Raw genomic sequence first — 22,586 nt, 5'->3', positions numbered from 1 at the left:
GCTCTATTGTGTGAGAGTGCGCAGTATCGGCGCTCGCCTGCTCAGGTCTGGTTCCGGGACTTAGTGACAGCGGCTGGCTGTGCTACACGTGACTTGGTGGCAGGGAACTGGTGAGGGTGGCTGAGGGATGCTGCCCATCCTGCCATGCTGCTCAACTCCCTGCTGAAACTCCTGCAGAGGCAGACCTATACCTGCCTGTCCCACAGGTATGGGCTCTATCTCTGCTTCGGGGGCATGGTGCTGATGATCGTCTCGGCTCTGCAGTTTGGAGAGGTGGGTAACCCTTTCCTCCCTATGCCAGCTGTGTGTATGATAGTCTGTGTGTGTGTGTGTGTGTGTGAGTATGGGATGGAGCCTACAGACCTCTCAAGTCATTCATTGCAATCAGATGGACCTCAGCCATTCTAATAGCAAGTCCTTCCTGACTGTAGCTGGTTCTGCTGGGCGAATGACCTCCAAGGACCGTGCTGTCCTGGGTCACTGTGAGAATGTGCCATATGGACACTTGCTGGACTTTTCGGTCCAGTTAAAAAAAAAGAACATGTCCTATTCTTGTCTGTTTTGCAGAGAATTATAGGACATGGAAGGAGTAAAAAAAATTAAAAATGGCGCCATGCACTTGGCCAGGATCCGCGATTTGCGGACCACAAAACGTCACTCTACATGAACCTTTAGAGCTAGAGAAACTCCAGCTGTTGTGACACTACAACTCCCAGAATTCTCCATTCACCTCTGTGGGATGTGTCACAACGAATGGAGTGCCAAGGGTTACATGGTGACTTGTGGGCGCGTGACATTAGGATAGCAAATGTGGCATCAGATGGTAGTGAATGAGCTGTGCCTGCTGGCTGTCATGTGACACATTCACTACTATAGTGTGACTATATGCCGCCGTGTGGCTACGCAGCTTCTGCTGTTTTGGGCACAGTTTTAGGGAGAAGGACTACCTTCTGTGGGAATATTATACAGACGGGGGCATTGCCACCTAGTAGCCGCAAATAAAAAGGCTATACACGTGAGAGAAAGGTTGGTTACAAAACTAATACTAAGGGGATTAATCGGCAGTCGCATGTCTATGGAGGCCTAACAACTGTGCCCCAATGATGGATGTGTGGGGGGGTCGGTAGAGGGATTCGGCGTGTTGGATTACATGTCCAATTCTTTGTTCCCATTGGAGACATCTTGGCCTACTCCCTATTGAATTAAAAATACATTGAGGGTCATTTATCAAAGATCAGTGTTTTATGCCGGTCCTTGATGGTCCCTGTGCTGCCGAGGATGCACCTAATGTATGGTGAGGCACATCTTCTGGCAGTCCCTGACTGAAGAAGATTTCAGACATCATTTATACCTGTTTCCAGGCGTAAATGTTAGTGAATTTGCTGGGCTGATGGCCTGGTCCCTGACACAGGATCTTATGTTTTTGTTTTGTTTTTTACGCCAAAAACCGCCATAGTGATGTTAGTAAATGACCCCCATTTTCTTCCAAATTTACAAGTTAAATTAGCTTTTTGGTAACAGCTGATTTATCTCCATATCATTTATGACATACCCACAGGATATGCCACCAATGCCTGATGGATGCTGGTCCCACCTCTGGTACCCCCATGTATTTCTAGAACAGGGGTCCTCCAATGACATCCTGGCCACTACCAGAATGTGGTGAACGGGAATTATGGAAAAAATGCAGCACAGCGATCTGCACAGTTTCCGTAACTTTCAACCAGTTATCTAAGAATGACAGAAACAGCGTTTCTATAAGGCTGGGTGCCTTTCTGTTTATACAGGTGGAGGCCTGGGTCTGGGGACTCTCATTGGAAATATAGAAAATGGCACAGAGTTTCAGCAGACACTTTATTAGTAAGTGCCAAATAATCATCTTACAGACACATTAGTCAACAATAACCAGAAAGTGGACAGCCCCTATAAAGAGGACCTGTCCCCTCTTCTGACATGCCTATTTTAATAGCTTTATGCATTCCCCATGTAATAACAATTCTGGAGCATCTATTCTTATGGCTCTATGTTGTGCCATTCCTTTATTATTTCTACTAGAAGTTATGAATGAATTGCTAGCAGTCTGCAGTAAGGGTACAGAGGGGCGGTAACCAGTTGGGGGTGTGTACCTGCACAGACTGAAAATGGCAGCACTGATTGGATAGAGTCAGTCTGTGCAGGTACACACCCCCAACTGGTTACCTCCCCTCTGTACCCTTACTGCAGACTGCTAGCAATTCATTCATAACTTCTAGTAGAAATAATAAAGGAATGGCACAACATACAGACATAAGAATAGATGCTCCAGAATTGTGATTATACGGGGAATGCATAAAACTATTAAAACAGGCATTTGAGGAGTGGTGACAGGTCCTCTTTAAGTTTGTTGCATTCTTACCGCAGTCCATAGACATCGTTGTCACATTAATATTCATTCACATGACCACATCAGAACATCACCATACGTCAGTAAAGTCACACCTCCTGTACACTAAGCAGTTCTTGATTAGTTAAAAGCTCTTATTTTCTGCCAACCTTCAAACCTCAGTAAACGCATAAGGAAGACATATGCCTTATTATACTTCATGATAGTTAATTGGCTAAAAGTTTTCTAACACGTGTGAACCTGAATATCTGCTATACTCTAACCTTTGATCCTCATCCTCTGATCTCATGGTCATTACAAATGTTCGCCAGAAAATAGAGAAACTGACAAATCTACAATAGTCAAGCGACCATACATTTCCACCCTGTATTACAGAACGCATTAATCTGTCACTAAGGTCTCTTTCCCACGAGTGATAAGGATTGTGTCAGGATCTGTTCAGGGAAAAACTCATGGCTTTGCAAGCAAGTTCAGGCCGTTTTTTCTGAGGTTGCGTTCAGTGTGTGCGGATTTTTCCATCCTTATTGCAAGCATTTTTAATACGCATGAGGGAAAAACTAAAGAATACTAATCTACATCACCTAGCAATCATCAGTGTTAGGGCTCATGCACACAAACGTATTTTCTTTCCGTGTCTGTTTTCTTGCAAACCGTATACGGAACCATTCATTTCAATGGGTCAGCAAAAAAACGGAAGGTACCCTGTATGCATTCAGTTTCCGTATGTCCGTTCCGCAAAAAAAATAGAACTTGTCCTATTATTGTCTGCATTACGGACAAGGATAGGACTGTTCTATTAGGGGCCAGCTGTTCCGTTCCGAAAAATACGGAATGCACATGGACATCATCCGTATTTTGTGCGGACCGCAAAATACATACGTCGTGTGCATGAGGCCTTAAATGTATTGCATCTGGATGGCTTCTGTTTTCCCCACAAGCTCCATTCACTTTTATGGAGCCAGGGCTTAGTGAAAAACACACAATATAGAACATGCTGTGATTTTTCCTGAACGCTCATGTGCACAGATCCATTGCAATGAATGGATCAGGGTTCAGTCTGGATGCAGTCCATTCACAACTCGCATCCGGATGGAAAACTCACTCATCTGAAAGAGGCCTAAGAATCCATGGTCTCATGGCTAGTCCTAATCAGAAAAGATATGTTTTAGGCCTCATGCACATGGCCGTACCGTGTTTTGCGGTCCGCAAATCACGGATCTGCAAAACGCAGATACTGGCCATGTGAGGCCCACAATAGATCAGTCCTACCTTGTCTTTGATATGGGCAAGAATAGGACATGATCTATACGAGTGTATTACTGTACAGCGTCGGTGGCACGAATCGCACAGCGTCATAGCAACCAATGACCTTGTGCACTCAGCAGGACGGGTTTTCACGGACCGTGGTCCACGTATGTGTGAATGAGGCCTAACAAGATCACAGCACACCAGAATCATTCACTAATAACCAAGTTCTTTCTTCACTTTAAAGCCTCTTTCAGACGAGCGGGTGTCACGCTCCGGACTCGCAGCGCAGCACCCTGCCTGACCATAATACTGTCAGTGTTATACAATACATTCCAGACCTCGCTGGTAGCAAAGGGGTTATCCAACCCCTATAATGACCCCCCCCCCCCCAATGCCCGGGCCCCTCGTATACATTATACTTACCTGCTCCCCAGCACCCGCGTTGCTCCGAATCTCTGAATGACTGCTGCTGCATCTCCCTGTCTCGCGGATCAAAACATCAGGCGACGGGGACGAGCCTCTCCCACATCTGCATCATAAATCAGTGTAGTAGTGCAGTCAGTTCAGCGAGATGAGGCCGACACACGGACCTTGTTTCCCGGGCAGATCCCGGTCTTGTGAATCGGCCCTTAATCACTGTGGTACCATCGGATGGCACAATTCATCATAAGAGGAAATGCCAAATTGTATTTTACCTAAGATTTTTAAATTTGCAGCAATGTAGCGTTGAAAAGTGAGACATGTTGTATGAGCGGTTATTTGTGAGGCTGTAGGATTTGGAGCCCTCCTCTACAGTCCTGTCCCTTTGGAGGGCAGGAATACTGCAACTTGCAGTACTGTGATTGCTGTTTAAGGCCACCTACTCAAGTTGCTGAACACGTGCGGTTTTTCTATGCCGATTTCCGTGTGGAAAAACCGCAGCACAGTACAGTACCAGCAAAGTGAATTGGGATCTTATGTGTGTTCACCTGCACTTGTGTACGGGCAGCCTAAGTGTACCTGCAGATATAGCGGATTTGCATGCAGAAAATCCACACTATATCAAATTTTTAGGCTACATGCACATGAACGTTGTTTGTTTCCGTGTCCGTTTTTTTTTTTTTTTGCGGATAGGATGCGAACCTATTCATTTCAATGGGTCCGCAAAAAATGCGAACAGTATACAGTGTGCTATCCGCATCAGTATGTCCGTTTCGTAGCCCCACAAAAAAATAGAACATGTCCTATTCTTGTCCGTTTTAGGCATTGTTACAATGGATCCGCATACGGAAGTTATTATTATTTTTTTTTTTTTGCGGACCGCAAAACACATACGGTCATGTACATGTAGCCTTATTAGCATTTTTGGGGGGGAGATTTATCAAGACAAGTGCTTTCTGCAGTAGCCTTGATTTCCCCTGCACTGCTGTCCATGCGCCTACACAAAAATCTGCAACAGTTCAGAGCTGCTGTCCATTTCAAAAAGCTGACATGCTGCAGATTTGAAAATTCACACAACAGGTCAATTTCTGTACACAACGTATACATGAGATCTGGCTAATCTCATTCACTTTGTTGACACTGTGTTAGGCACCTTTCACACGGGCGAGTATTCCGCGCGGGCGCAATGCGGGAGGTGAACGCATTGCACCCGCACTGAATCCGGACCCATTCATTTCTATGGGGCTGTGCACATGAGCTGTGATTTTCACGCATCACATGTGCGTTGCGTGAAAATCGCAGCATGCTATATATTGTGCGTTTTCCATGCAACGCAGGCCCCATAGAAGTGAATTGGGCTGCGTGAAAATCGCAAGCATCCGCAAGCAAGTGCGGATGCGGTGCGATTTTCACACACGGTTGCTAGGAGACGATCGGGATGGAGACCCGATCATTATTATTTTCCCTTATAACATGGTTATAAGGGAAAATAATAGCATTCTGAATACAGAATGCATAGTAAAACAGGGCTGGAGGGGTTAAAAAATAAAAAAATAAACTCACCTTAGTCCACTTGATCGCGCAACCGGCATCTCTTCTGTTTCCTTCTTTGCTGATTGCAGGAAAAGGACCTGTGGTGACGTCACTCCTGTCATCACATGATCCATCACATGATCTTTTACCATGGTGATGGATCATGTGATGGACCATGTGATGACCGGAGTGACGTCACCACAGGTCCTTTTCCTGCAATCAGCAAAGAAGGAGACAGAAGAGATGCCGGCTGCGCGATCAAGTGGACTAAGGTGTGTTTAATTATTATTATTATTTTTTTTAACCCCTCCAGCCCTATTTTACTATGCATTCTGTATTCAGAACCATGTTATAAGGGAAAATAATACAATCTACAGAACACCGATCCCAAGCCCGAACTTCTGTGAAGTTCGGGTTTGGGTACCAAACATGCGCGATTTTTCTCACGCGAGTGGAAAACGCATTACAATGTTTTGCACTCGCGCTGAAAAATCGTGCATGTTCCCGCAAAGCACCCGCACCTTTTCCCGCAACGCCCGTGTGAACTCAGCCTTACACCGTTTTTTCTGAACGACAATCCGCTTGGAAAAACAGACGTAATCCGCATGGTGTGCAGGTACCCTAAGGCTACATGCACACGTTCAGGATTCATGTGCAGAGCATCCGCACTGAAATCTGCAGGTGTTCGCAGGCAAATCTGTGCGGTCAATCCGCATCAATTGGTGCAGATTTGCGTGCGGATTTGGTGCGGTTTCAGTGCGGATTTTCCGCATGCGGATTTTACTAAGTGAATGAAGAAAATCCAGTCAGGAAAAATAAACCTGGACCGCAGGTCAAAATCCGCGCAGAAAAAATCTGCATCGTGTGTACTGAGAATTTCAAATTCTCATAGAATAAAATGTACATGACCTACAGTGCGGATTTTCCGCGCAGAAAATCCGCACGCAATCCTGATCGTGTGCATTTAGCCTAAGGGCTCATGAAAACAACCGTATGTATTTTGCAGTCTGCAAAAAACGGATGACGTCCGTGTGCATTCCGTATTTTGCAGAACAGCTGGCCCCTGATAGAACAGACATGTTCTATCTTTATGCGGAATGCACACGGAGTAACTTCCGTTTTTTTTGTGGACCCATTGAAATGAATGGTTCCGCATACGGTCTGCAAAAAAAACGGAAGGAAACATGGAAGGAAAGTATGTTCGTGTGCATGAGCCCTAAAGGTCAGGAACACTGACAGTCAATGAAAAGTCAACAGGGGAGTTTATTATTCCCTTTGCACCAGAATTCTGCCATAACAGAGCCACCCATTTTGTAACATGCCATTGTTGTGCAAGCATTTAGCAACTATTTGTGTTAAAGTGAGTGAAGCGGGCATGGCTAGCTATTCTATAAATGTGGACACCACATTTATCAGTTCCATTTTTTGAAAATATCGCAAAAAAGCGTGATTTATACTCCGTTAGAGGGGTGCTGTACAAAACTAGAGTAATCTTTATAGTAAAAAGTGTTATATTTAAAGATACACCAAATTTATCAAACTGGTATAAAGTAGAATTGGCTTAGTTGCCCATAGCATCCAATCAGATTCCACCTTTCATTTCTGACAGCTCCTTTGGAAAATGAAAGGTGGAATCTGATTGGCTGCTATGGGTAACTAATTCAGGTCTACTTTACACCAGTTTGATAAATGACCCAGGATGTTTTATAAATTTGATGCAAAATATGGTAGGGGAAAGGGTTTTCTGGGAGTGAAATACTGATGACCTACCTTCAGCATGGCTCACCAGCTTCAGATGAGTAACGGTCCGACTATCGACATTCCCGCCAATCGGCACATGGCCTCTGCCATTATTCAATGTACGGCACTGTGCTTGGTATGTTGTGAACAGGCCGGAGCCTGTTTGGTTTGGGTGCCCGGTGTCAGAACCCCACAGGTCAGATATTTGTGACCTATGCTGAGGATAGGTCATCAATATAGTACTCCTGGAAAACCCCATTTAAAAGACTTGCCTCGTGATAAATTGCCTCCAACAGATTGACCATCAGGCACAGTGTCATGGCTTGCATTATGAATGGCAGCCACCCCACAGGTGTGATCAAAGCCTTACTGGCGGTGTGAGAACCCTACAACTGTCACCGCCATGTGCTAGGGACATAGTGGGGTCTGCTGACGCGGGAGCATCTCTGCCGCTTCCCGGTTTTGTTTTTGGATGACGCAGTACCAATAATGGAGGTGCGGTATATCCTGTATATTCATCTGCTGTACTCAGAGATCACCAGAAACCTCCAGCACTCCAGCTGTTCTGCAGCTACAACTCCCAGATTCCTCCTTTTGCTTCTATGGGAGTTAGTGTGCATGCTGGGAGTTGTAGTTTCAGCTGGAGTCCCAAAGGTTGCTGATCCCTGTTGTAGATTCTTTGTTGTTCCTGCCATCCTCAGCTTATCAAATGGCAGTTTTCTTTTGGCTTTCTTGACCATGTCAGTTTGCTAGAGAAGAGATATAATCAGTTTTTTTTTCAGTTTGATATAAGCTCGTGGTTTGTCAGTATTTAAAGGAGAACTCCCAGAAGTGTTAGAAAAAATGGCTTATTGTTTATCTAAAAATCCACATAAAAAGTCTTATGTCCTTTCTTGACTGTCAGTGCTTGAAGCTACAGACCCCACGTCGGCAAAAGTTGCTTGACAATCATAAGGGTTCTGATATGGTTGGAAGGAATCGCCATAATACCACAATTGTGAGCAAAATTACAGGAATAGAGCTCTTGCGGCAGGCAGTTCCGTTGCCGGAACTGCCTGCCGGATCCGGAAATCCGGACGCAAACGGATGGCATTTGTCAGACGGATCCGGATGCGGATCCGTCTGACAAATGCATTGAAATACCGACTCCTTTTCTCCGGTGTCATCCGGAAAAACAGATCCGGTATTCATTTTTTGGGCATTTTTAAAGGTCTGTGCATGCGCAGCTTTTCCGTTCCGCGAAATACGGAACTCACACGGATGTCAACCGTATTTTTTGCGGTCCGCAAAATACATACGGTCGTGTGCAAGAGGCCTTAGAAAGTGTTTCCTGACGATTCCATAGGACTAAACAAGACCAGAAAACAGATGTCGTCATGAGGGCCTTCACCCTAAAAAGACTGTTTCACTTTTGGTTTTTGTTTCCTGAAACAGTAGTTTTACTGGGCCAAAAATCTGAAATGGTAGAATTTTTCTTTTTTACCTGTGGATGCAGGAATTGCTGCAAGTTTGTCGTGGATTTCACTCTATGCATGGTAAAGTATGAAATTTGCTACAGAAATGTGCAGCGGATTTACTTCTTATGCAAGTCTATGCAAATGCGCAGAGTTAAAGGGGTTGTCCGGGTTCAGTGCTGAACCCCCGACATCTCTCCATTTTCACCCCGGCTGCCCCCTGACTTGAGCATCGGAGCAGTTCATGCTCCGATGCTCTCCTTTGCCCTGCGCTAAATTGCACAGGGCAAAGGCATTTTTAGGAGTTCCGGTGAGGTACCGGGCTCTCTATGGGGCTGCCAGGAAGCCCAGTGACGTCACCGGCACTGATGGGCGGGATTTAGCTCTGCCCTAGCCAGTAAAAAGCCCGCCCCTCAGAGCCGGTGACGTCACCGAACACACTGCCGGGCAGAAGTTACCGCCCGGCAGTGTGTTATTGAAAACAAAAAATCCTGTGCCCTGTGCAATTTAGCGCAGGGCACGGGAGCGCATCGGAGCATGAGATGCTCTGATGCTAGCCTCAGGGGGGCTGTCTGGGTGAAAAAAAGGTATGTCCGGGTTCAGCTCTGAACCCGGACAACCCCTTTAACACACTTGGTGAGTTATGACATCTAGTTAACGCGTTATGACTCTACTGCATCTGTATAGCTTGACATGCTGCGGATTTCAGCTCTGCACTGCATGTCTATTTCTGCACGGATTCCACACAGATTTTTTTACGCAATGTGTGGATGAGACCTATTTAAATCTCATCCGCTGTGATGCGGCCATAAAACAGCATAGATTTTCTGCCTGCAATTCTGTGACACAGTGTATGGGCCCTGTGTGGACGACCCTTACTCTTTACTCTCCTGCTAGAGAGAAGTGTGACACTTACTGCTTCTCAGACTATGTTCAGACCACTGTTAAAGGCTATGTACACCTTTTGGGGGCAATTTAAATTATTGAATTGTACTCACTTTGAGCTAAAGATTTTTTTTTTTAAGTTGGTCTTTATTAAATATATGGCATCCTTTTTTCTGTACAGAGCTGAGATGCTGTACCAGCAGCCTATGGATTTTCTGTCTTTTCTGTCAGACCAGGAGCTGACGGACTCCCTATCTCTGCTCTCTAGCATTATAAACATTCATTATAGCTCAGTTCTTATCTTACTGATAAGATGGTGGATTACATAAGTGTTTCTGACCTCTTAGTAGTTTAGAGATAAGGTTTATTTAGATGACGGTCACAAAGTGAAAGTAAAAGTACCAGTCACACAGCTAGCAAACCAGTTAACCCTTTGTGACAGAACAGCTCAATATTTTTAAATATATAAAAAAATAATCCTACGAAGATGTACATAGCCTTTACAGTTTCTGTCCAGAGCCAGCAATGCATTTCCGTTAGACAGCAAGAATAGTGCAGCATGCAGCACTATTTTTTTAATCAATAATACAAAAAAATAGAATTGAACCCTGAGGAACACTATTATAATTCAAAGGAGACACTCAGGTGCCGTGATATTTGGTGTACGACAGATCCTATAGTGTTGTCACCGCCGATATGAGCAGCAGCTGCCATGCGTATGTCAGCTGATCCTTAACCCCTTTCCGACCAGCACCGTGCAGGACGTGACTTTCCGCCCAGCGTGCGAAGCAATGAAAAACTGGTCACCATGTCTGATCGCACAATGACCAGGCTAAGATGGCTGTTGTTCCGGACTGGCAGCCATTTAAGCTACGTTCCCAGGGAGGTTGTACCTCCTCCCTGCAGCTCCGATCTCTGCGATTTACCAGCCATTTGCATCTGCTTCGCTCTAAAAGCCAGTGAGGGGGCTGCTGGTGGGCTTTGATAGGGTGATTGGTGCTGCAACTGACAATACCAATCACCCCCCAAGGTTATTCAAGGGGACACCAGTGTTTGTCATCCCCTGTACGCGATGCGATTGGCGGGTATGCTGTACCAGCTGATCTCAGTACAAGAGTGGCAGAAAGATTAGCCAGAACCTCAATACATGCCACTATTTCAGTTGATAATGGTATTCTGTGAGGTTATGTGCCGCTCTGTGCTCTCTGCATGCTGTGACTTGTGTTTGATCTCAGGTTTTGGAGCAGCATTTTCTTTATTTTTTTTTCCATCTGTGCTCTTTTTTTTGCACAGTCTTTTTAGAAATAATAGTTAGGGGTTAGATAGATCTTTTCCGTGCAGGTTTTTTTTTTTGTGTGAAAAGTTAGTGGAGATACAGAGATTCTATATAGATAGCTTTATCTCTCTAAGTTTCAGGTAGTGTTAGATCTGATTTTTGCACGTATGCAATCATCGCTTGCAACCACTGAGTGCTGATCAGTACTGTACATTTCTGATCATATCTGTGCCGTATTTTTTTAATATTTACTGTATTTACTACTTTTTTTTTATTTACTAAATGTTTCTTAATTTTTTTACATTTTTTTTGTTACAAATTGTTGACTTTTTTTTCTTCTTCTACAGCCCCTTTATGTGTAGAATCATTACATACGCATCCCTGTAAATAAAAAAAAAATTAATACAAACTTTACACGTATTGAATCAAACACCCCAATAAAAATGTCCTGTTCATCCCAAAGAATGTATTTAGGTAAGGAGGCATACGTCATTATTGCCTGGTACAGATACGGCCAGCAAAAGAGAAGATGATGCCACATTCCTCTGCTTCTCCTCATCATCTATTGATGAGAGACCCTCAAGACTGCACTGCAGCTGAGGAAGCCCCCTACAGTGATCCCATAAGATCCCGACCCTCAGAGGATTATCAGTCTCAAATTCCAGAGTTTGTGGGCAGCTTAGAAATCCAGGTTGACACTGTTAGCGATACAGAAATTGATTTCAAAATCTTTTTCTCTGAGGACTTTTATGGTGGCCTAAATTATATGCTTAGCAATTTATTGCTGATGTGGACCCCACAAAGCCAGAATTTAGACAGTATTGGAGAACAGGTGTTTTGTACCACACTCCAATTTACAGTAGGGCCATGGTCCAGAATCAATTCTAGCAGATTCTCAAAATACTTGCATTACAATGATAAAGCACAGTGCCCACCCCAAAATAACCCAAGATTTGACTGTCTTTTTAAAATTAGGCCAGCCTTCGACCACTTTAGCAGCAAGTTTGCTAAAAAAAAAAAAAAATTGTCTGTGTAGATGAGTCACTTATACATTTTAAAGTCAGGGTAAAATTCTGCCAATACCTGCCCAGCAAGAGGACAAGGTATAGCATTAAAATTTATAAACTGTGTGAGAGTACCTCTGGGTAAACCCATAGGTTCCGGGTTTATGAAGAAAAGGACACCGGGATTCAACCCCTAGAATGCCCCTGTTCTAGGACTAAGTGGGGAAAATAGTGTGGGACTTAGCGCATCCACTGCTGGATCAGGGTTACCACCTCTATGTGGCTAACTATTACACAGCATAGCACTCTTTAATAGTGATGTACGAACATCAGCCGGAACGGTTCACGAACGCGATCAAATGTTCGCGAACCGCAAATTCGCGGTGGGCCCCATTCACTTTAATGGCTGGCAAACCTGAAAAACCTTCAACTCATATTTGCAGCCACCAAATACTTAGTAGAAGTGTACAAATAGTCCCACAACATGGACAGGGACATACTAGAGGGGGTCAATGACAAAAATTCCAACAAAAAATATGTATCTTAATCAGGGGACCTTTTTATGCGTCTTAAAGGGAAATTCTCTGAAATGTGCCCTGTTGGAGCCTAGAAATTTTTTATTTTAGGCCACAGGAGTACGGGTCTTAAAAATTAGGCATTCACCTGACATAAAAGAAATTCTGATTATGTGGCTCGAGGTACATTATGCAGTCAATGGATAAAAATTTTACTATAGGCCCCAAACATTAGGCATTCACCGGACAGAAAAGATCAAGTGATTATGTGGCCGGAGGTAGATTACACGGTCAATGGATATCAATTTTACTGCAGGCCAGTACAAATACATATGTTTAAAATAACTAAATATAAAATTGTATTAAAAACATGGCTAATGAAATCCCCCCCTCTTGGAAAAAACCCTAATGATAATAGTTGAAATTCGATCACACGTGGTCGTCACTGGTGTTGAATTCCTCCAAGGCCCCAACTATTAGGCATTCACCATACAGAAAAGAACAAGTAGGTATGTGGCTGGAGGTAGATTACACGGTCATTGGATATCAATTTTACAGCAGCAAAACCTCAAACAAATGCTGCACTATATAGAAAGTATATAATTGGTATATAACACCCCTGCGTCAATCTGTTTTTTTGGGGGAGCAACTAGTATTTCACACCAATAGAAATTATTTGTTCCAATAGCGTTTGTCACTATCTGTAGCTGAGCTAACGCATTCTTATAAAAAAAATACCAAATTTACCCAAAATTTTGAAAAATTAGCAAATTTCCAAGTTTCAATTTCTTTTTTTCTATAATACATAGTAATGCCTCTAAAACTAGTTATTAATTTACATTCCCCATATGTCTACTTCATGTTTGGATCATTTTGGGAATGCATTTTATTTTTGGGGGATGTTACAAGGCTTAGAAGTTTAGAAGCAAATCTTGAAATTTTCCAAAACCCACTTTTTAAGGACCAGTTCAGGTCTGAAGTCACTTTATGAGGCTTACATAATAGAAACCACCCAAAAATGACCCCATTTTAGAAACTACACCCCTCAAGGTATTCAAAACTAATTTTATAAACTTTGTTAACCCTTTAGGTGTTTCACAAGAGTTATTGGCAAATGGAGATGAAATTTCAGAATTTCAGTTTTTGGGCAAATTTTCCATTTTAATCCATTTTTTCCAGTAACAAAGCAAGGGTTAACAGCCAAACAAAACTCAATATTTATTGCCCTGATTCTGTAGTTTATAGAAACACCCCATATGTGGTCGTAAACCCCTAGAGTAGAAACTCCAAAAAAGTGACCCCATTTTGGAAAATACGGGATAAGGTGGCAGTTTTGTTGGGACTATTTTTAGGGTACATATGATTTTTGCTCTATATTACATTTTGTGAGGCAAGGTTACATAAAATTTTAATTCTGAAATTTCATCTCCATTTGCCAATAACTCTTGTGGAACACCTAAAGGGTTAACAAAGTTAGTAAAATCAGTTTTGAATACCTTGAGTGGTGTAGTTTCTTAGATGGGGGTCACTTTTATTGAGTTTCTACTCTAGGGGTGCATCAGGGGAGCTGAAAAAAAACGTGTCAAAAAAAACATCCAGCAAAATCTGCCTTCCAAAAACCATATGACGCTCCTTTCCTTGTGCGCCCTGCCGTTTGGCCATACAGCATTTTACAACCACATATGGGGTGTTTCTGTAAACTACAGAATCAGGGCAATAACTATAGAGTTTTGTTTGACTGTTAAAGAGGACCTTTCACTTGTATAAACTATGTGAACTCCTTCTCCTAGGCTGTAGCGCTGGCCAATCGCAGCGCACAGCTCACAGCCTGGGAGAAAAAAACCTCCCAGGCTGTGAGCTGTGCGCCGCGATTGGCCAGCGCTGCAGCCTAGGAGAAGGAGACGCCCACAGGACAAGGGAAGACCCGCCTACTATAACTTAAGCAGCAAAGGTACCGGAGCCTATAACGGGAGAACGGAGCGGCGCCCGGGGATAATAGTAAGTGCAGTGAGATCCCCGGGCGCCGCTCTATATGGCAGCATACTCAGTTCACATAGTTTATACAAGTGAAAGGTCCTCTTTAACCCTTGCTTTGTTAACGGAAAAAATGGATTAAAATGGAAAATTTTTACACCGTTTTTTTTCATCCTCGTCCTCACTGGGGCTCTCGGAATCGGAGACAAGCAGGCCATAGGGGAGTGTGTTTGTGTGTGTGTGTGTGTGTGTGTGTGTGTGTAAAACTTTATTTAGTGTGTGTGGGGGAGCGGGTGTTCACGTTCACTTATACCCTACCCTAACCCAGTGGTGGGGTGGGCGATGCGCTAACAGTGGCTCGACACTAAGGACTCGGACATCATGCATACCTGTACGCCCTGTGTCCGTAAGAGGTTAAAAGGACTTTTGCGGCCCTATTAGCTAGCGTTTGGTGTCCCTAACAGTCTGTCCCTGCTCCACACAGCAACCTCTCCCTACACTGGCAAAAGACTGAATGTAAAATGGCGGCCAGATCAGGTTTATTTATAAGGTAGGGGTTATGTCCATGTGCTGAAACGTCTGTACCACCTGATGGATGTGTCATGGGTCAAAGTTCTTTACAATGTAAAAGAATATGGCACCGGCAGACATCACCATATGTTCGCCTTTTTCGGCGAACCGCGAACGAGAAAAGTTTGCCGCGAAATGACCGCCGGGTGAACCGCAAGGCCATCTCTACTCTTTAAGCCCCTAAAGCAAGTCCAGAGGAACTGTAGCTTGTGGCACGGTACGCAATAAACAGAGGGGCATCCCTAGGTCACCGATTGGGCAACCACTCAAAGTGTGAAAGCAGGGCTCTGTGTAACGAGAACATGTTGTTGGTTAAGTGCAAAAACAAGAGGGATGTTCTTGTACTGACCACCATTATTGGGAACAGCAGCTCCCCTGCCCCTCTACGAGTTACCACTACCGCCAAGACAGACTGCTTCATAGAATATAATAGATACATAGTAGCGGTTGATTTGGTGCTCACTAAACCACTTGAAAAATTCCTTTGGGGATGTAATTTCCAAAATGGGGTCACTTTTTGGGGGTTCCACTGTAGGGGTACCTTAGGGTCTCCTCAGGTGCAACGAAAATCATTCCAAAATCTGCCCTCTAAAAACTATATGGCGCTCCTTTCCTTCCGAACCCTGCGGTGTGCCCATACAGAAGTTTACAATCACATATAGAATGTTTTGGTAAACTGCAGAATTAGGGTAATAAATATTGTGGTTTGTTTTGCTGTTAACCCATGTGGTGTTACAGGAAAAATTAATTAAAATGGAATATCTGCAAAAAATTTACTTTTTAAATTTCCCTTCTTTTTTGCTTTAATTCCAGTAGAACACCTAAAGGGTTAATCAGGTTTCTAAAGAGAGTTTAAAATAATTTGAGGAGTGTGGTTTCTAAAAGGGGGTCATTTATGGGGGCTTTCTATTATGTAAGACCTTCAAAGTCACTTCATAACTGAACTGGTCATAAAAAAATTGGGTTTTGTAAAAAAAAATTCAAATTGTTACTAAATTTCTAAGCCTTCTAATGTCCTAAAAAATAAAGTGACATTTACAAAATGATGCAAACATAAAGTGGACTAATACCTATTTTATGAGGTATAACTATTAGTCTTAAAAGCAGAAAAATTCTGATTTATAAACTTTCCCAAATTTTCTGTAAAGTTTGTATTTTTAAAAAAAAATAGGGGTGACATATTGACCCAAACGTATCTGTAATAAAGTACAAGATGTCACATATTCTCAGAATGGCTTTGATAAGTAAAAGCATTCCAAAGTTATTACCACATAAAATGATAGTCCTGGTCAGGAAGGTGAAAACTGGCAGTGTCTTGAAGGGCATGCACATGGCAGTATTTTTGTCACTATTTTGTATCAATGTTTGTAAGGCTAAACCAGGAGTGGAGTAAAATAAAAGAAAGACATAGTATCTGTCCGTAAAAGTGGTTGTCCACTCCTTAACTTATTATTGATGGCCTATCCTCAGGCTACCTCATCAATATCTGATCTGTGGGGTGGGTCTAACACCCTGCACTTGCGCACCCTACAGGAGTCTTATAATGCATGGACAGTTGCCATAATTCATTGTGGTGCCAACGCAAAATCTTTACCTTACAGGAGCAACTTTTTTTTTTTTTCAGGTGGTTCTGGAGTGGAGTCGAGATCAGTATCATGTTTTGTTCGATACTTACCGGGACAACATTGGTGGGAAGTCATTTCAGAACAGGTAATGTGCTAACATCAGTTAAAGTTGCGAAATGAAAAAATTATCTTCAGGAAACTGGTTAAATACGTGTAAGCCACAGGGTTTGCATAATCTAGACAGGACGAATGTGAATGAAGGGCATCCGCGGTTTTATTTGAATAGTATGCCTCAGATTCCATACCTGGCTATATGAAAACCTTACTGAAACCCCTGACTGAGTGCAACCAAAGCCTAGTTTTCTATAATGGTCAAATTTTAACAGACGTGCAGCGTGTTCACAGGAATAACATCTAGTCAAAATCTAGTACTATACATTCGCATAGTCCAATGAGCAGTCCCCCCTTACCTGAGTACTGATAAGGATGTGTGGGTATGTGGGATCAAAGAGTTCACCCTTTGCCCGTATGCCCACCGTTTGCGGACCCATTCACTTGAATGTGTCCTCGATCCGCAACATTCAGTCCGCACTGCAAAAAAATAGGCACGGACCGAAATTCCATGGATGCACTCCGTAGTACTTCTGTGGGCTTCCGCATCGTGCCTCCCATTCAAGAGTTTGCGGGCCGCACACTTTAATGTGCATGAGCCCTAACTGAAGAAAAACGGATTCCAGCATCCAGAAAATACATTTTCAGGCTTTATTAGGATATTCCAATAAAATCGATCAAAGTTCAACCATACAGCCTGGGTGTTTCAGGCACACATGGATTCCTTAGTCATATCATGCGTGATATATATATATATACAGTATGTAGTCACAGGCATCCACACGCTGGGGCTCCAAGGCCATTCAGTGGAGTAGAAAATTGTCACAAATAAATGAGAAAATGCTCCCTCCTCTTTCTGCATCTGGTCCATTTTCTGGTCGATATCTGCATGGAGATCTCATGTACTGTAGTGTGCTACCCTTGTATCTCCTGAAGCTGTTGAGTTCATGCTAATGCCAGGAAGAAGATTGTCCAGGGTTTGAAAAACAAGGCTGTTTTATTCCAAAAACAGCACCACACCTGTCCCAAGGTTGGCTGCGGTATGGAGATGAGCTGCAATGCTAGTCACAACTCATGGTCAGAGGTGGAGCTGTTTTTGGAAGAAAGCAGACTTGTTTCTAATCCTGGACAACTTCTTTAACAGGAACCTGTCACCATAAACATGCAGTCCAGTCTGCAAGAGAGCTGGAGGAGCTGAGCAGACTGATATATAATACTTGTGTTTTATATACGGTATTTAAGTCCCTGCTTTTTCTATTCTTAGGAGTCTACTCAGTGACTGACGGCAATCTCTGTATGCACATGCAGAGGAATGGATCAGGGAATGCTATCAATAGAAAAAGCAGGGATTTAATGTATAAAGCATAATTAATATTTTCCCATAAAACTATATATCACATTGCTCAGCTCCTCCTGCTCTATAACATGCCGCCTGCAGATTGCACTGCATTTTTTCTGCTCACCCATGATCGCTGCGCTGTTATCAGAGATACAGAATTTCTGACCGATTTTTTTCTTCTTCCTTTGTGTGGCCCTCATACAGGCTATGTCTCCCCATGCCCATTGATGTAGTGTATACCTGGGTTAATGGTACTGACCCAGAGCTTGTAAAGCAGCTACGGGATGTTCGAGAGCAAATGGAAGAAGAGCAAAGGGCTTTGAGGTAGGTTTGTCTTTTAGCCTCGTTTTTTTTAACTTTCTAAATAGATATATCATTTAGGATCTCATAATATCTTCTGGTCTATTCTGGTGCATTAATGTAGACTTTATTTCTACTTAGGGAACTTATTGGAAATAACAGAACAGAGCCAACAAGGAAAGGGTAAGTATGTCCGGTTTGTACTGTGATTTGCACTTTGAAATCTATTTAACCTCTAAATGGTTAAAGTAATGTGTACCTAAACATACTGCATTTTAAATCCTGATGGAGTACACAGTAATGCAGTATACACATCAGTTCATCCACATGGTGTTCCACAATAACCTACCGTACCTGACACATGACCCCATCTTGATAACATAAGCATTGGTACTGATAATATGAGGTTTGCTGGATAGGCTTTCATTGTTGAGCTCATGCCACAGGACTGCTCACCCATCTAGCTGTGTCTTCAGGCACCACATTTAAAGAAGCGTGCAGGGGAGCATAGACATGGAGCTAAACTTATAAGGGTTGTCCTGGAGTTAAAAAAAAAAGGAGAAAAATGTTAGCAGTAAATGTAATTAAAGGGAACCCGTCATCAACTTTATGCTGCCCATACTAAAGGCAGCATAAAGTAGAGACCGGTGAGTTGATTTAAGCGGTCTGTCATTTAAAAGTAAGCGGTTGCCGAGAACCAACATCATAATCATTGCAGACTGGGCCTGGAAAAGAGTCCCGGCCACCTGAGAAGAGTCATGGTTATTTATGAAGTCCTGCTCTCCTGCCCACCTGCTGATGACTGACAGTCTTCTACCTAGTTTTCTCCCTTTCTCTCTAGCAGAGAACTGCCAATCATCAGCAGATGGGTGAGATTGCAGGAGATTATGAATAACTATGACTCTTCTCAGGGAGATTTGACTCTTTTCTAGGCCCTGTGCTACAATGATTATGATGCTGGTTCTCAGCAACCAGTTACTTTTAGCTCATCAGTGACACACCGCTGAAATCAGCATTACTGTCACTACTTTATACTGCCCTCAGTGAGGTCAGCATAAAGTTGATGACGGGTTCCCTTTAAATAAATACTTAGCACCCACCTCTTAATTGGAACCTGTCACCATGAAGATGCAGAGTATTCTTCCAGCAGCATCCTCTAGAGCAGGAGGAGATGAGCAGGTTGATATATCGTTTAGGAGAAAAGATTCAGTAAAACATGTATTCCAGTCATTTAAATTCCTGCTCATTCTAGGATTTGAAGTCAAAGAGGTGGTCCTATCAGTGACTGACAGCCTTCCCTCTATGACTGTGTATATAGAGATAGCTGTCAATCGCTGATAGCGCTGTCTCCTTAAATTAAAATCCCAGAATGAGCAGGAATTTAAATGTATAAATTATGTTATACTGAATATTTTCCCATAAAACTATATAACAATCTGCTCAGCTCCTCCTGCTTTATAACCTATTGGATGCGACAGTTTCCCAAGGATGATCAGTTATAGTTTAGACAAAGCATCCACCACCAATATTACTACATTTATGAATTTTCTCTTAATGTGCCTCCTCCTATAGAGGTGTTAAATTGGTGAGTTTATCAGGCACAGCAGGGTTAATTTGTCATCTGGTGCAAACCATGGTAAAGAGCTGAATACAGTGGCTTTGCATATGACTTAAATCCTTAAAGAGAATCTGGGACCAGGAAATCCAGGCAGTATGCTATAGAGCAGGAGGAGCTGAGCAGATTCATATATGTTGTCAGGATATACTAACAGTGCAGCCTCAATTCCTATAACCAGTTCAGCTCGGCTACATAGCATAAGTGCCGTTTAAAATTGCTCACTCCCTAAACACCTGCATGTCTTGTAGTTCTAGTGACAAGAACCTGGAGTGTCTTCTTACACACTGTATCCGTGTCCCAATGATTGTGCTAGACCCAGCCATTCCTGCCAACACCACGATGAAGGACTTGCAGTCCAGCATGCCTTTCTTTCATGGAGCTATATCATTATTTCATGTTGCAAAACCTAAGAACCCGTCTACCAATGTCACAGTAATTGTCTTTGAAACTCAACAAGAAGGTAAGTATTTTATTGAAGGAACTTTCCATTTCAGCCTAGTATACATTAGGCTATGTCATATATTTCCAGTCTCTTTCACAAGCCTGTGCCTCCTGACAGGTACATTCTGTGTCATTTCTTCTTTTGTCAGTTTGTTACGTAATGTCCCACTTCATTTCAGTTCTTCTTTTCAGAAACTGCTGTTAACAATTGGTTTAATGTATGGGATATGTGGATCAAAATGTAATTGTACTTAAAAGGGTTGTCCATTATATTATTTTTGTAAAGGCTGGGAGTGCTTTAAAAGAATAAAATAACTAATACTCATCGGTGCAGGACACCTCTGCGGCCCCAGTCCTCTCCAATCTATTTTACTGCCAAGCGGCTGTTCACGTGCCTTCTAAGGCTACTTTCACACTAGCGTTTCTATTTTCAGTTATTGAGATCCATCATAGGGTCTCAATACCGGAGAAAAACGCTTCAGTTTCGTCCCCATTCATTGTCAATGGGGACAAAACGTAACTGAACAGAACGGAGTCCTGGGAGCATTGGATATTTTATTATATTAATGCACTCCTAACCTTTATAAGAAAGCTTTACAATATTGGAAAACCCCTTTTAAAATGTTTACACTTTCACTAGGCAAACAGTTGAGTTACTATCTTAAAGGGGTTTTTCTTGGTGTAAAATATTGATGACCTATCCCCCAGGCACGGCTGACAGGTGAGTGCTGCGGCCCTTTCCTATGCCAGTGATGTCTTATTCATCGGTCACATTCAAGTGATTTACTAATCCTGTAGATGGTGTAAACTTAGGCTTTCTAGACCTGCAGCAGATTTATCACAGGCGTTCAGGCTGGATGATAAATGTGGTGCAGGGATAGACACTTTTCACTGACTCTATACCAACTATTGGTTGGCTTACTTTCAGACAGAATTTTACCCCAGAATTGTGGCACAAGCTTGGAGCAAAATGTTACATTTTAGGCCACTTTCAATTCGTGAAGTCCTGCCCTTTCCTGCTAATCCCAACCTTTTATGAACAAGCTGGAAAAAGTTGTAGAAACTCTAGTTGTGACAATTTTTGAGCCACTTTTTAGAGTACTTTCACACTAGAGTTATTCTTTTCCAGTATTGAAATCCGGTAAAGGGTCTCAATACCGGAAGAAAAACGCTTCAGTTTTGTCCCAATGCATTCTGAATGGAAAGCAATCCGTTCAGTATGCATCAGGATGTCTTCCGTTCCGTCCCTTGTACGGTATTTTTTCCGGCCAAAATTCCGGAACACTACGGCACTTACCGGATCTGGATTGAAATGTATTAATGCCGGATCCGGTAGCAAGTGTTTCGGAAATTACTGCATCGCCGAATCCAGTTTTCCAGTCTGAGAATGCGCAGTTCTTTCTAGCTTTGAAAAAATTCAATACCGGATCCTTTATTCCGGATGATACTGGAAAGACGGATCCGGTATTTCAATGAATAACTCTAACGGATCCGGAAAAAAAAGATATCCATTTGCATATGGATTTCTGGATCCGGCAGGCAGTTCCGGATTCTGACAACGCTAGTGTTAAAGTAACCTTAGACAGACAATTACTATATCTGGGCCGTTTTCCGTATCCCATTGCTCCAGGCTGGCAAGCCTTTTATTGTGGCATAGAGTTTATAGCTGATTACTCCCTCCGTTCATTTCAACAATATATTTCTTTTTTTTTCTTTCTAGCGGAAACTGCACAAGTGAATGCACTGTTTGAATTCATAAAGGAAACGATATGGCGAGCTTATATGGTAGGTTTATTCCACATGATGATAGCGGAGTTATTTTATTGCTGCCACTACACGTTAATTCGCGAGCAATAGTTCTTGGCCAACAGTTATTCCCTCCAACTCCATAAACGTGTTTCACAGACTGTGCGTGTTTTTTCAGTGGCGGGTAGGGAGTGACTTATCTCCAGCAAGTGATTGAGCATGTAGAAATCTAGTATGCCCGATCCGTCTTTCCTCAGGCAGCTTTCTCCAGAACGGGTCTGAGGACTTCACACATGATCTGACATTTGTAAGTCATAAACAACACACCAGCATCTTTTGGGGACACAGATTCCCTTTAAAGACTATGGACATTTTTTTGAGAACATTTTTTTTTTTAATTATTGCATTTATTTTGGGCATCGGTTTATCTCCCTGGAGGACAGAAGGCGTGAGTGTGTTGAAAT

The 22,586-nt window shown here is 42.8% G+C and overlaps 1 protein-coding gene across 1 annotated transcript in view; it reads left to right on the top strand.

Moving 5' to 3' along the window:
• Window positions 1–45: 45 nt before the first annotated feature.
• The window catches only part of GNPTAB (N-acetylglucosamine-1-phosphate transferase subunits alpha and beta), an 89,184-nt gene continuing 66,643 nt past the window's right edge, over window positions 46–22,586 (top strand). Inside the window, exons 1-6 of the mRNA XM_040407648.1 lie at window positions 46–273; window positions 16,627–16,712; window positions 18,222–18,341; window positions 18,459–18,500; window positions 20,184–20,395; window positions 22,097–22,161. Coding sequence (XP_040263582.1) covers window positions 145–273; window positions 16,627–16,712; window positions 18,222–18,341; window positions 18,459–18,500; window positions 20,184–20,395; window positions 22,097–22,161 — 654 coding nt within the window. The 5' untranslated portion in view covers window positions 46–144. The remainder of the gene's footprint in view (window positions 274–16,626; window positions 16,713–18,221; window positions 18,342–18,458; window positions 18,501–20,183; window positions 20,396–22,096; window positions 22,162–22,586) is intronic.

Source organism: Bufo bufo, chromosome 1 (genome assembly GCF_905171765.1).
Source record: "Bufo bufo chromosome 1, aBufBuf1.1, whole genome shotgun sequence".
Classification (NCBI taxonomy): Eukaryota; Metazoa; Chordata; class Amphibia; order Anura; family Bufonidae; genus Bufo; species Bufo bufo.
Note: the sequence above shows the minus strand (reverse complement) of the source record. Positions and strands in the feature narration are given on the sequence as shown.